Source organism: Sinocyclocheilus anshuiensis, unplaced genomic scaffold (genome assembly GCF_001515605.1).
Source record: "Sinocyclocheilus anshuiensis isolate Anshui unplaced genomic scaffold, SAMN03320099.WGS_v1.1 scaffold2827, whole genome shotgun sequence".
NCBI lineage: Eukaryota > Metazoa > Chordata > Actinopteri > Cypriniformes > Cyprinidae > Sinocyclocheilus > Sinocyclocheilus anshuiensis.
The window spans coordinates 115,454-127,770 of record NW_015552534.1 but is presented as its reverse complement, the minus strand read 5'-3'; the positions used below and the strand labels follow the sequence as shown (position 1 = coordinate 127,770).

Below are 12,317 nucleotides of genomic sequence, written 5' to 3'. Positions count from 1 at the left end.
ACACACACACACACACACACACACACACACACACACACACACACACACACACAGATTCGTTTCTTCAGTCACATGCCATCTGTTTGCCTTTGTCTTGTTTTCAGAGAGACAAGATTTTTTCACGAACCCTATACAATGAAACGGGGGGGGGGGGGTTTGAATCCAAACGGGTTCATGATTTGTGCATATCAGCTCATCTGAGTAGGAGTTTAAGTAAACGAATCAAGCAAACACAGAGTGTAATCTGTTCAGTGGAAAATCAATGTCAGTAGAGTTTCAGCCCTCGTGTGTGTCTCTGGCTTTTCCTTGTAAGGGCCAGGACTTGTTTGAATGTCCTAACTGATAAGACCTGCGGGGCGTTGGGTGCAGGCTCTGCTCTGTGAGGAGTGTGTCGCAATCGTTCCTAGTACACACTGTCTATATGACAACAGCAGGAGCCTGCCAGCCGCTGCGGGTCGAAGAGTCAGTCCAGGCCCTGCTGCTGTTCAACCAGACAGAGATCTCTCTGGAAAATGAAGTGATTCAGAAGTTCAACTGCATCAAAATATAGGAAGTAAAACAGCCGATGGACATTAATGTCCAGTTTCATCCTGATATTACACTCGTGCTTATTCAATGGTATAAAACCCCCCCGCCCCAGTCGTGCTAAAATACACAGTTTGAGAAAGCACAACAGTCTGTTCTTCTTTATCTGTTCCTGTGGATGAACACAGTGAAGAAGTTAATCAGAGGACATGTAGCCTTTGCTTTAGGAAACTCACAATACTGTAGTGATCGACACATTACAGTTTTTTACGATTGCTTAAGCACAATTTTGAAAACATGAACCTACCTGCTGCATTTTTATAGTGCTTAAACCTGATTGGTGTGTCTACAATTTAGCAATCATGTGTTTGTGCACCTGATGGCTGTGTTTAACAGATTGGCTCATAGGTGTGGTAATTTGACAGTCAGTGCTTTGGAATTGCAAGGAAGTGACATCATGATATACTTCTGTGTCTGATGTATACAAGTGTGTTTAGTGTTTTGCAAATCACTGTGTGTAATGTTTTGCAAATAGTGTGAAGCTGACAATGTGCTTACAGTTGTGCAAATCTAGCCTTGTGTTTTGCTCCTTGAGTGTAAGGTTTTGCTAATTGTTGGAAAAGTTTAATTTTAGTGTTCAAGCAATCGTAAAAAACTGTAAAACAGAACAGATGCAATCAGTTAAACTCGTTGATCAACAACCACAAACATCTGGCAACACTGCATTTACATACTATCATAAAGAGGAAAAGGAGGATCTTGCGCTTGCTTCAACCCACATGATTTCAAGTCATCAATAAATTCTTCCAAAAAGAGTAAAAATCCTCAATACTTGAAATTAATTTGCTGTGTATTTGTAATAATAAAGAAGACTGCTAGTATCTCGGCACGTAATCCTTTTTTGGAGACACAGCATGTGAGCATTGTATTTACAACCAGGTTTGATATATAAAGTGTGTTTTGGTGATAGTTCCTCTTTGACAGTACTTCCATCATCATCATTATTATTAGTGAAGCGCTAGGCTTTACATTTGTCTTCTTGTTTTCATTTGATCGATTTGATCTTATTTTATATTTATTTAGTTGTAGGATTTTTGTCACTGAAAGTAAAGCACAAATGAGATGTTTGTGTTGTTTGTCAGTGTGACGGGGATCTGAGCTGCTTTACTCGTGACTGCATGCGGTGTGTGGAGAGCAAGCACTGAACGATGAAGATGCAAGCGTGTTTCTTCACTTCTCTCATCTAACGCTCCTTCTCTGTGTCATGCATCTCTCGTCTGAGTTTAGGGTGTGTTGAGTGACTGTTAAAGTCTCCTTCCTAAAGCTGCTGCGTGACTTTAGTGACTGGATCAAATGAGAGCTGCATCACAGATCCAAAGATCTCACAATAAGAAGTAGATCCGTCTGTTTTAGGGTGCATTTCACTACGGTTGAAGAAGAAATGTGTTGTCTTTCTCCAGAATATTCCTGCGGCTCACTGCCTTCACATCAAACGCCGTCTGTATGGATCTGTCCAGCTCGTTCACAGGCACAGGACACGTGGTTAGGACAATAGATGGATGGATGGACAAAGATATTTAATTCAGATGACAAATAATTTGTCACCTGACAGTACATTTTTAACAGCTAAAATATACAAGTTCATCTTGCATCAGCTTTCCACATTACACATTTAGTTTTCTATGAGTAACATCGCAAACATATTCAATATAAAATGGCTAAATTTGGCTACATTTGAGGCAGTCGGTCAGTGATGTGTTTCTGTAGCATTTTTGCTCTGATACTTCAGAGTCTGGGTTGCTGTTTATGTCGTTTTATCCCACACAGAAGTTGCTATGTGGGTTAAAGGTCACATTTTGATTTCAAAGTGTGAATAAAGCGAGTCGTTCCCTCAGTTTATGGTGTGATCAACACTAGGAAGAGCGTGAAACACATGGGAATGATGTTATTAAAAGAGTGACGCAGCTTCTTCTCTGGAGCAGGAGCTGCAGTCTGTGTTCACCGAATAAACAATTATATGACCCATTTCAATTACAATAAAATAAACAAATGAATAATAATGTCCTTTTTTATAAAGACATTTTTTTAAATGTGTTTGTCTATGAATTCTCATTTCAAGCATTTAGGATCAGGAGAAGCATAAATTGAGAGAACAATGCTCTCTTCTCTCTAATGATTGCTCTCACTCATCTGAAACGCTCATTATTGCACTGCTCTTTTATAGGCTCACTAAACACAGTAGAAATGGGGGAATAGTGCCGTTGTTTTGCTAATAAAGGGTCAAATTACAAAACACTGCTCTTTCACCTCATCCGCCCCCAGCAACAGCAGTCTGAACTCATGGTGAAACCGCAGCGCTGAGGTGAAAGGCCAGGATAAAGAGTGAAGGCAGAGCAGTTTTGTGCTGTGAGAACGTGTTAAATCATCACAATAAATGTTCAGTCAGCTTGCTGCAGGAATACAAGCCATCATTAACATGATTTGCTGCCTGGTTGCATACAAATGCATCTGCGAGTTTGAATGAATTAAATGAAATTAAAGCGAAATTACAATTTCAAGTGTTCTTCTCTGTCCAAACGGATGCATTGATTGTGAGGATCATGTGTTCAAGGCTCACTGGGGTTACATTTGCTTTCACAAACAGACGCCCACCTGCGCTGATAAAGAAGGTTTGCTGTTTGTCCGCACGTCCAGCAAATCTCAAAGCCCTGCAGCCGAGTTAATATCAATAAAATACAAATAATTCAGTGTAACTGTGCTGAGCTCTTTACTGCCAACCCGCGGCACACAACAGACAGCAGACTCGAGCCGGCATGAGACGATGTGGACGCTCACAATCTCAAACCAGTGGGAGACTGTTTGATTTTTAAGTGTGCTTGTGTCCTCGTTGATGAACATAAACAAGAAGCGTCCATACACTTTCTGAGCAACTCTATGATGAAAATACATACACACTTATGCATGAATAAATACACATAGAAATATGTTTAAAAGTGATAGGTAGAGCATTAGGTGGACAAACAGTATATATTTATTACTTCAAAAAGCTCTAGTTATTCCATCTTTATCAATCTTTGAAAAAAGTAATGTATTAGTTTCAAAGCTCTAATACAGTTTCATTATTTGAAATGAATATAAATATTATCCTTATAGCTAGAGTCTACAATCAGTATAACAGTTTTATGAAATATCCTTTTAAAAATGACTGAAATGAGTACAATAACAACAACAGAACAATATAGTCCATAGTGACTGGTTTATTCACTCGCCGCTGACACCACAGTTTTCAGAAATTAAAGCTGTTTGATAATATTCTCCATTTCACCAATATTACCCAAGAAAATATATACCATGTGGAAGACATATCAGTTTTATTTCTGTGGACTGTAAGTCCATGTCTAGATCACAGAGACTGAACATCGCAGCACAAACAGAATCACAGGCTTCTCTGCAAACATGCACTTGTTCAAGACTGGAGCATCTTATCCAGAGCAGATATTGTACATGTGTTAGCTGTTAACAAAAATACAGTACTTTATTTCTCCAATAAGAAAATAAGTGGGTTTTTTTTCATTTAAAATCTTTCTAAAAGAAGCTTTTGCAGTTTTGTATAGAAATACAAGCAAAACCAAAGACATACATTACAACCAATGCAATTAATAAACGTACAAAATAAAGTTACACATTGTAAAAAAACAAACAAAAATTCCATTGTATCTATCCTATGATATCAAGCAATTCTAAAACAATCCTGGGGTAGAAACACATACTGGACAACGAGCAAAGCTGCTGTCTTGACCGGCCCCGGAGCCGACTTCAGGGTTACACAAGGACATGGAGATATATCTCATTAATAGCTCGTCAGACAGAATGCACTCCAAACAACAGACAGAACAGAAGAAAGCTTCCAAACCAGTTTTTGCCCTGATACCACTGAATAACCATTCTGGGGTCCTCGAAGAACCTTTCAGTGATCAGTTCTTTAAAAAAATTGCAAATGTGTAGTTTAATAATCTAAAGAACATTTTACCACTATGAGGAATGTTTTGTGCATTGAAAATGTTCCATTGATTCATATCAACATGCCTGGGTTAAATTTCAACCCAAAATTATATATATATATATATAAACAGTCATTTATATTGTTAAACCCAATACATATATTTGAAACAGAATAAACATTTTAATACACCGTAACCCCATGTAAGAGAATCCCCATTACCAATAATAACAATTAAAATAATCAAAAATAAATAAATAAATACTAATTAAATCATTTAAAAGTAACATGTCTGTTTGCACTGCAGTGACTTTCAGTATTTTTTTTATGTTACCTTATTATAATTTGGGATTAAAATGTTCTTCATTATAAAGAAAGTAATGTCACAATGCAAAAACGGTTCATGTTTTGTTTTGTTTTTGGACGGGGGTTATGATGTTTTTGTCATTCTGGGCTGAAATGTGCCCCAGACATGTTTTAGTGGGACGTGAGGCCTGGTTTAATCTGTTCTGCCAGAGACGGCACACTCACTCAGGTGATACCTTGGTATTTCTCAGGTGTTACAGTGAAGGTGCTTCAGATCAGCGTACGCATGTTAATACGCCTCTCTCTGCGTGTGCATCTGCTCCTGGATCTTCTGCAGCATCTCCTGCATCCGCCTCAACTGCAACAAGAACAGAACCACAGTCAAACGCACAGCACCAAAACTGATCAATCAATACTGACCAGCCGGGAAGTCTGAGTCACATGACAGAAGCAAAGCTCCAGAGAAACATCCATCAGGAATCTCCAGCTTAGCCAATCACAGTCATGTGAGCTAATAATCAGTGCCTCCAGCACTAGAGCTCAGTGACACGGACACGTCTACATGATCAGTGGATGCTGGAAATCAACGCCGCTATTGTGTAATGTGCTGTACAGATCGTAGCCTACATGTGGTACATCAACACGAACGCAACCGTGCACGGATTCATGTCAGTGATGCGCTAAATATGCATTTCCTTTGTGTTAGATTGAACATGAATGTCAACATTTCCAACAGCTGAACTTTCCTGTCTAGTACTAATGTAAAAGCTACAGAGTATGGAGCTGGTGACTGAATCCCGTCCTCAGCTGCTGCATGCATTCACTGTCAGCCAGTACTTCCACTCATGCCACAGTTATCACCTGCTCATGTCTTCATCTCAAGACATTTATTGGGTTTCCATCTCTATCATGTTCTGTTTTGTGTAGAACTGCTTCCTTGAGCTGATACAGCATTATGGTTCAGGAACTCAACGATGCTGTAGAATAAGCTACCAGAATAAACCTTTGAACAATGCATCAAAATGTCCACAATGGTTGCGTATGAATGCATATCAAATCATCAATCACCGGTGTTTAGAAGACTTTAATCACAGACTAATTCCAGAGCAAGAAATCCATAACAGATAACGACTTAAAAGCAAAGTCTTCATGTATTTTCTTCATTCTACAGTAACTGCATCAGAATTTGAAAATAACTTTAATCTACTAATCTTTCAAAATATATACACACTACCATGACTAAGTAAATGCTCCATTTTTGAAATAATTACAACGCCTTCCATGTTGTGAGATGTTCAAGGGTTTTATTTTTTTTTCAACGTTTTATTAGTATGTTATATTCTTGAAAATCCTCTCTAATTCTGCTTCTTTTTTTTTTTGTGTGTGCATTTTTCTTGATTGTACAGCACTTTGGTTCAACATCTGTTGATGTTAAATGGGCCTAAATTTGAACGGGAACTTAATGAGAACACTTTTTTATTATTTTTATTTTATATATATGTGCTTAAAGGCACAATATGTAATTTTCACCGCTGGAGGGCGCGTATTCCAAATAAACAAGAGGCAAAGGTGTAGTTAGATGACGCTGTGACCGAGTGTGGAATCATGGGAGTTGTGGAAACATTCTTCGAAACATTTGGGATAATGTAAGTACACAAGTCAGCAAAATATATAACACTGTTCTAGTGGTTTTTGGATAATTTAATAAAAAAATCTTACATATTGTGCCTTTAATTGTCATTAAAATCATATATGTGTGTGCTGGAGATTTCTTAGTCGGATTCACCCAGTCTGGGATGCAGGGTTAAAGTGCATCATGCCAGAGATGTGCAGGCTTTGGAAACTCTAATAAACACAGATTACACACACAGCATGTGCTCTACTCTACTGCCTGATAGCGCCGTATGCACCTACAGGGGGCCAGTGACCCATCTAACAGTGATCTGGACAGACGGGTGGAGGGTTGATCTGAGGGTCACGTGCTTAAATACAGTGATGGACTATATATGAGCCGCAGCTAGGACCCTTTGGAGTGAGGGTCGGCGCTGGGTGGGGGCTCTGAGTGAGGATCCACTCGCGGCTCTGGCTCCGAATGCTGCTCGTGATGCTGCATTTGCTCGTGTGGCTCTCGGCTGGGAGAATGCCGTACCTCCTCGTCTTTCTCGCGGATCAGCTTCTCCGTCTCAGTGTCGGTGACGCCGGGCACCATGGGAATGGGGAAGTCGGTGCCACTCTCCCTGGTCAGTTTGCTGCTCGGAGCAAAACAGCACATGCATGCACGAACGGTCAGTTTCACCGGCATGAGAACTGCTGTCGCAAACTGCAGCGCCAAAAGCATTGTACAAAAACAAGGTGCATATTGATGCTTCACAAGCCATAGAGCTAGAACTGATAGATGAACTATTATCCAGCATAAAATGAACATAATATGAAAAGTAATCAATTTATTGTGTGTGAATATATATTCAGTTCCTAATGTGTTTTAGTGGTATAATATTTAGTTGTGCTCTGCAGTTTGCAGGTAAATCTGTGCAGTGGAAAGGAAGTGACGTGGTTTGGCTCATCAAACCGAACATTAAAGTGAGCGTTATGAGTGACTCGAGCATGATGAAGTGTGCAAGCGCAGTCTGCTGGCTGGAGGACGAGTGCATACTTGCGGTTGCGCTCTTTCACCACCATGCGGGTCATGCTCTGGATGCAGTGCGCTCGGTAGTTCTCGTAGTGTGTTTCCCGGGTCACGTCCTTCAGATCCTGCATGTGTGATCGGACCAACATGTTCCTCAGCTTCACGAAGTCACAGTGCGCGGGGTTCTCCACTGTCCAACAAACACACACGCACAGTACATATCCAGTCTGCTAATGATCATGAAATATGATGAATATCTTCATTTGGTCTTGTAAATGTAAAGAATTCAATGTAAAGGCAGTCCCTGTATGTTTGACTGGTTGTTTCTGAGGCGTGTTTGTTGTCAGGATCATACCTTCTACTATTCCCCAGGGGTACAGCCGTCCTCGAACCCTCTTGCCTTTAGCTTCCACTACTGTGTTACTGCCGATCACAGCGAAGGGAATGCTGTCCTGCAGGAGAACCATCAGACCAATTATCTCAACACAAATCACACTTCACAGGTTCCACTTTCACAAATAGCCCTTACGAAACAAAAATATTCATGCCATTATTGAATAATGCATTTCCATATATGGGAAACTAGTGCTTATATTTTTTCAATATACTGCAATATACAGTATTCATGGACCATGTATGGCTATATACTGATAAAAAAAACATAGAAAGCAATGAAGAGAAAACTTGCACTACATTTTTATATGCAATACCTTTATTGAAACACAATTTCAATTTCTCAAGAATTAATTTTTTCAAGAGTTAATGCTTGGGTTTACACATATATCATATTTGATATGTGAAAATATTTGTGTTGGTATATGTGACCCTGGCCTGGACCACAAAACCAGTCATAAGGGTCCATTTTATTTTATACATCATCTAAGAGCTGAATAAATAAGCTTTCCATTGATGTATGGTTTGTTAGGAGAGGACAATATTTGAAAATCTGGAATCTGAGGGTGCAAAAAAATCTAAATATTGAGAAAATCATCTTTAAAGTTGTCCAAATGAAGTTCTTAGCAATGCACATTACTAATGATAATATATTTTTGATATATTTACGGTACAAAATTTACAAAATATCTTCATGGAACATGATCTTTACTTAATATCCTAATGATTTTTGGCATAAAAGAAAAATGGATAATTTTGACCCATACAATGTATTGTTGGCCAGGGTCACATATAAGAAAACAAATACCTGAAAAATACTGAAAACAAATATGAAAAGTTTTGGATTTTTGGACATTTGGATGTCTTTTCTGACCTTGAGCTCTTGGTCTTGTTGTTTGAAGTCCTCATCCTCGTCTGAATCACAGTCTGGAAACTGGTAGATCTTTATTCCGTACTGCTCGATCTCCTCTCGGATCTGAAGGGTTTGACACTGAAGTCAGATCACGGGACATCTATACACACACGTGACAGATCTGGACAGCTTGAGCACTTGCCTTGATTTTCTTCTTCTTGACCTCCGCTGGGGTGAGTGTGTCGGCTTTAGCTAGTACAGGAACAATGTTGACCTTCTCATGAAGAGCCTTCATAAACTCCACATCCAGAGGCCGTAACCTGACACACCAACACACATTAACCACTCTCACAACAGAGCAAACTAGACAATGAATGATGGCAGGAAAAATCCAGTCCTAAAGTTTACAACTTTTGTAGTTTGAATCCACAAGAATTCTCAACAGAGCTTTGAAGTTGACAAAAAATAAAAAAATAATAAAAACGTGGCTTGGCTTGCCTTCCTGTCACTCATCAGACCGCAGTGACCACACATGACCAGCAGAGGGCACAGATGCACTGAGACAGATCATTACTGTGCGCTATAACTGGACTAAGTTCTTTTCTTTGTCCGATAAAAACTCATAGTTGTGACTCTGTATGAGCTGTAGGGTCTGGAAGTAATATTTCAGACACACATCAAGCTCTCGATCTTGCTCTCCAAGTACAAAGAACATGTACAAGCCATTGAGGGAACAAACACGTGGAGCTAAAATGTGTCCCTGGAGCACAAAAGCAGTCTTAAGTCGCTGGGGTATATTTGTAGCAATAGCCAACAATACATTGTATTAAGTAAAGATCATGTTCCATGAAGATATTTAGTAAATCTCCTACCGTAAATATATCAAAACTTAATTTTTGATTAGTAATATGCATTGCTAAGAACTTCATTTGGACAACTTTAAAGATGATTTTCTCAATATTTAGATTTTTTTGCACCCTCAGATTTCAGATTTTCAAATAGTTGTATCTCAGCCAAATATTGTCCTATCCTAACAAACCATACATCAATGGAAAGATTATTTATTCAGCTTTCAGTTTGATGTATAAATCTCAATTTCTAAAAATGGACCCTTATGACTGGTTTTGTGCTCCAGGGTCACATATATGGGATATGAAAGTGATGTGACGTGTGGCCAAGAATGGTAACCCATACTCGGAAATTGTGCTCTGCGTTTATCCCATCCAAGTGCACACACACTATTGATATTAAAAAACGTTTAATATATGCACATACGCCCTCTGGAGTGAGCTGAGCATTAGTGATTTCATCAAGGACAAATTGGCAGTATCTGACAGAACAGCTGTCATGGGGTTCGAACACCAGTCCTGAGCTTTAACCACTGCACCACACAAGCACAATGAAGCCAAATCCCTCTGATCAGATCTGCTGGCGCTCGTACCCGTGACCGAAGGGTGAGATGAAGTAGAGGCAGCAGTGCACGCGGTTATCCTGAATGTTCTTGCGGTTCAGTCCGCTCTCGTCTCTGAAGTACTGCTCAAACTGCTGGTCGATGTAGTCTGCCACTGACTTCCAGCTGAACACAAAACACACAGATCAAAAACGATACGATATTACATCAGCTGTGAAGTATTTTATAATGCATGGTAGTATTTGCTGTACTGCCTTTAATTAATGCATAAATCTCTGTCTTACAGTGAGGATCTAATGAGATCCAACCATTCGTCATTTTATGCAGAATCAGAAATGCTAAGGTACCATTCAGTGTTATTGACAGCGTCCCCGAATCCTGGTGTGTCCACGATAGTGAGCTTCAGTTTGACGCCCTTCTCCTCGATGTCCACCGTGTGTTTGGTGATCTCCACCGTCTGCGTGATCCTCTCTGCCAACACAACACAGCCGTCAGGACCGTAAAGTGAATATTCACAGCACACACAGTGTTTGAGCAGACAACAGTCACCTTCAGCATTCAGCAGCTTTCTGTCTTTGTAGAGATCTGTCAGGAACAGACTGTTGACCAGGGTGGACTTTCCCAAACCTGACTCTCCTGTGAGGAAGAAAAACCCCATCATCATCATCATCATCATCATCAACACCAGTGATATTAAAGCAACAGCTCACATAAAAACTAATATTCTCTCATCACTCCTCACAGCAGACTGGACATCAGTAATACAGTACCATCGTGTCTCTGCTGTCTGAACGAACGTGAAGGTTTGAGATAATAACAGCTTTGAGTTCAGCTGTGACTCCAGACGAGTGCTTGGTCATATGGACGACTGTCATGTCATGTTTTCAGAGCTCGACCGCCTCAATCCTCATTCACTTTCAGCAAGTGGAACAGAGTAGCGTGAACAGTTTGGAAAATGGCGGTTCACTAAATGATTTTTGGCCGAACTATAGCTTTATTATGCAGAAAAGGAGAACACACACTATTCACATTGTTTGTTTTGAAGTTCAGTTGATTTTAAATTACCTGCTACCATTAGGTTAATTACCTGCTACCATTAAAGTGAAGTCAAAGCCCTTCTTCACAGATTTGCGGTGAACCTGATTTGGCAAAGTCGCAAATCCCACATACTCCTTGTCCTGGTCCTAGCAAGAAATAACAGAAAAGAGAGAGCATACAAACAGTTAAAGAATATTAAAATGATCACTGAACACATATTTGAAAATAAATGTAAAAAATGCATTTTTAACATTGTAAAATCAGAAAAATACAACATTAACAAAAAAAACCCATAACCGTTTGATCCCATTAATAATGCACATATACAGTATATATATTGGATAATCTACTCCTGCAAAAGTAGTTGATAGAGAGATGACCCAAGAAGCAATAGCCTAATGAAACAATATTTTCTCAATACTGATTCGAAATAGTGAAACGTCAATCTTCATTTTGTAGGCATATCTGGTATGATCCTGGGCCAGTTGCATAAACCTAGCCTCTATGTTAAGACAGTGACTTAAGAACTAGTCTGACCAACTAGCAGTCAACCAAATCAGTCTTTTTTTTAATTTAACTTAGACTAATCAAAGTTTTTATGTAACCAAATAAAAAAAAAAATGATGGCCAGTCTTAAAGAAAACAATGAGATGACTAACTTTTAAAACTAGTCTAACCCTTGCATGCAGCACTCAGCAGGAGCTGACACTCTCTGGGAGGCGAACCAGAGGAGCCAGGCTTGAAGAAGGGAAGCTGTGGGTGGAGGGTCAGAAACCCAAGAAGAGCTTTACGCCTTTAATTATCATCTTTTACAAACAGCCTACAGACCACCAACAGGATCCAGTTAAAAAAAAAAAAAACCTTCATTAAAATGTAAATCCATCCTCCCAAAAAGGAAGTGACACATGAAACACAAGCTCAAGAACAGAAATATGGTTCTGATTCAGAACATAAAAACAACAAAAGGTAACCATTCTTAGACAAAATTAAAAAATGTAATGGCATGCTCCCTTAAGCACTGTTTATTTCTTACCAACATTTCGGCCAAACAAGAAGCCTTTGTATGATTCCGTACAAAACAGAGAACAACAGAAATAAGGGTGATAATCGCACCCTTATGCGATTATATATATATATATATATATATATATATATATATATGTTT

The 12,317-nt window shown here is 39.3% G+C and overlaps 1 protein-coding gene across 7 annotated transcripts in view; it reads right to left on the bottom strand.

Moving 5' to 3' along the window:
• Positions 1-6,537: 6,537 nt before the first annotated feature.
• Positions 6,538-12,317, bottom strand: part of LOC107663739 (septin-4-like) — a 50,307-nt gene continuing 44,527 nt past the window's right edge. For all 7 annotated transcript variants that reach the window (XM_016454038.1, XM_016454044.1, XM_016454042.1 and 4 more), the window contains 9 exons: positions 11,202-11,298; positions 10,664-10,750; positions 10,462-10,585; positions 10,145-10,279; positions 8,906-9,023; positions 8,725-8,826; positions 7,813-7,909; positions 7,485-7,647; positions 6,538-7,080 (listed from right to left, as the gene is read on the bottom strand). In XM_016454038.1, coding sequence (XP_016309524.1) covers positions 6,849-7,080; positions 7,485-7,647; positions 7,813-7,909; positions 8,725-8,826; positions 8,906-9,023; positions 10,145-10,279; positions 10,462-10,585; positions 10,664-10,750; positions 11,202-11,298 — 1,155 coding nt within the window. In that variant the 3' untranslated portion in view covers positions 6,538-6,848. The remainder of the gene's footprint in view (positions 7,081-7,484; positions 7,648-7,812; positions 7,910-8,724; positions 8,827-8,905; positions 9,024-10,144; positions 10,280-10,461; positions 10,586-10,663; positions 10,751-11,201; positions 11,299-12,317) is intronic.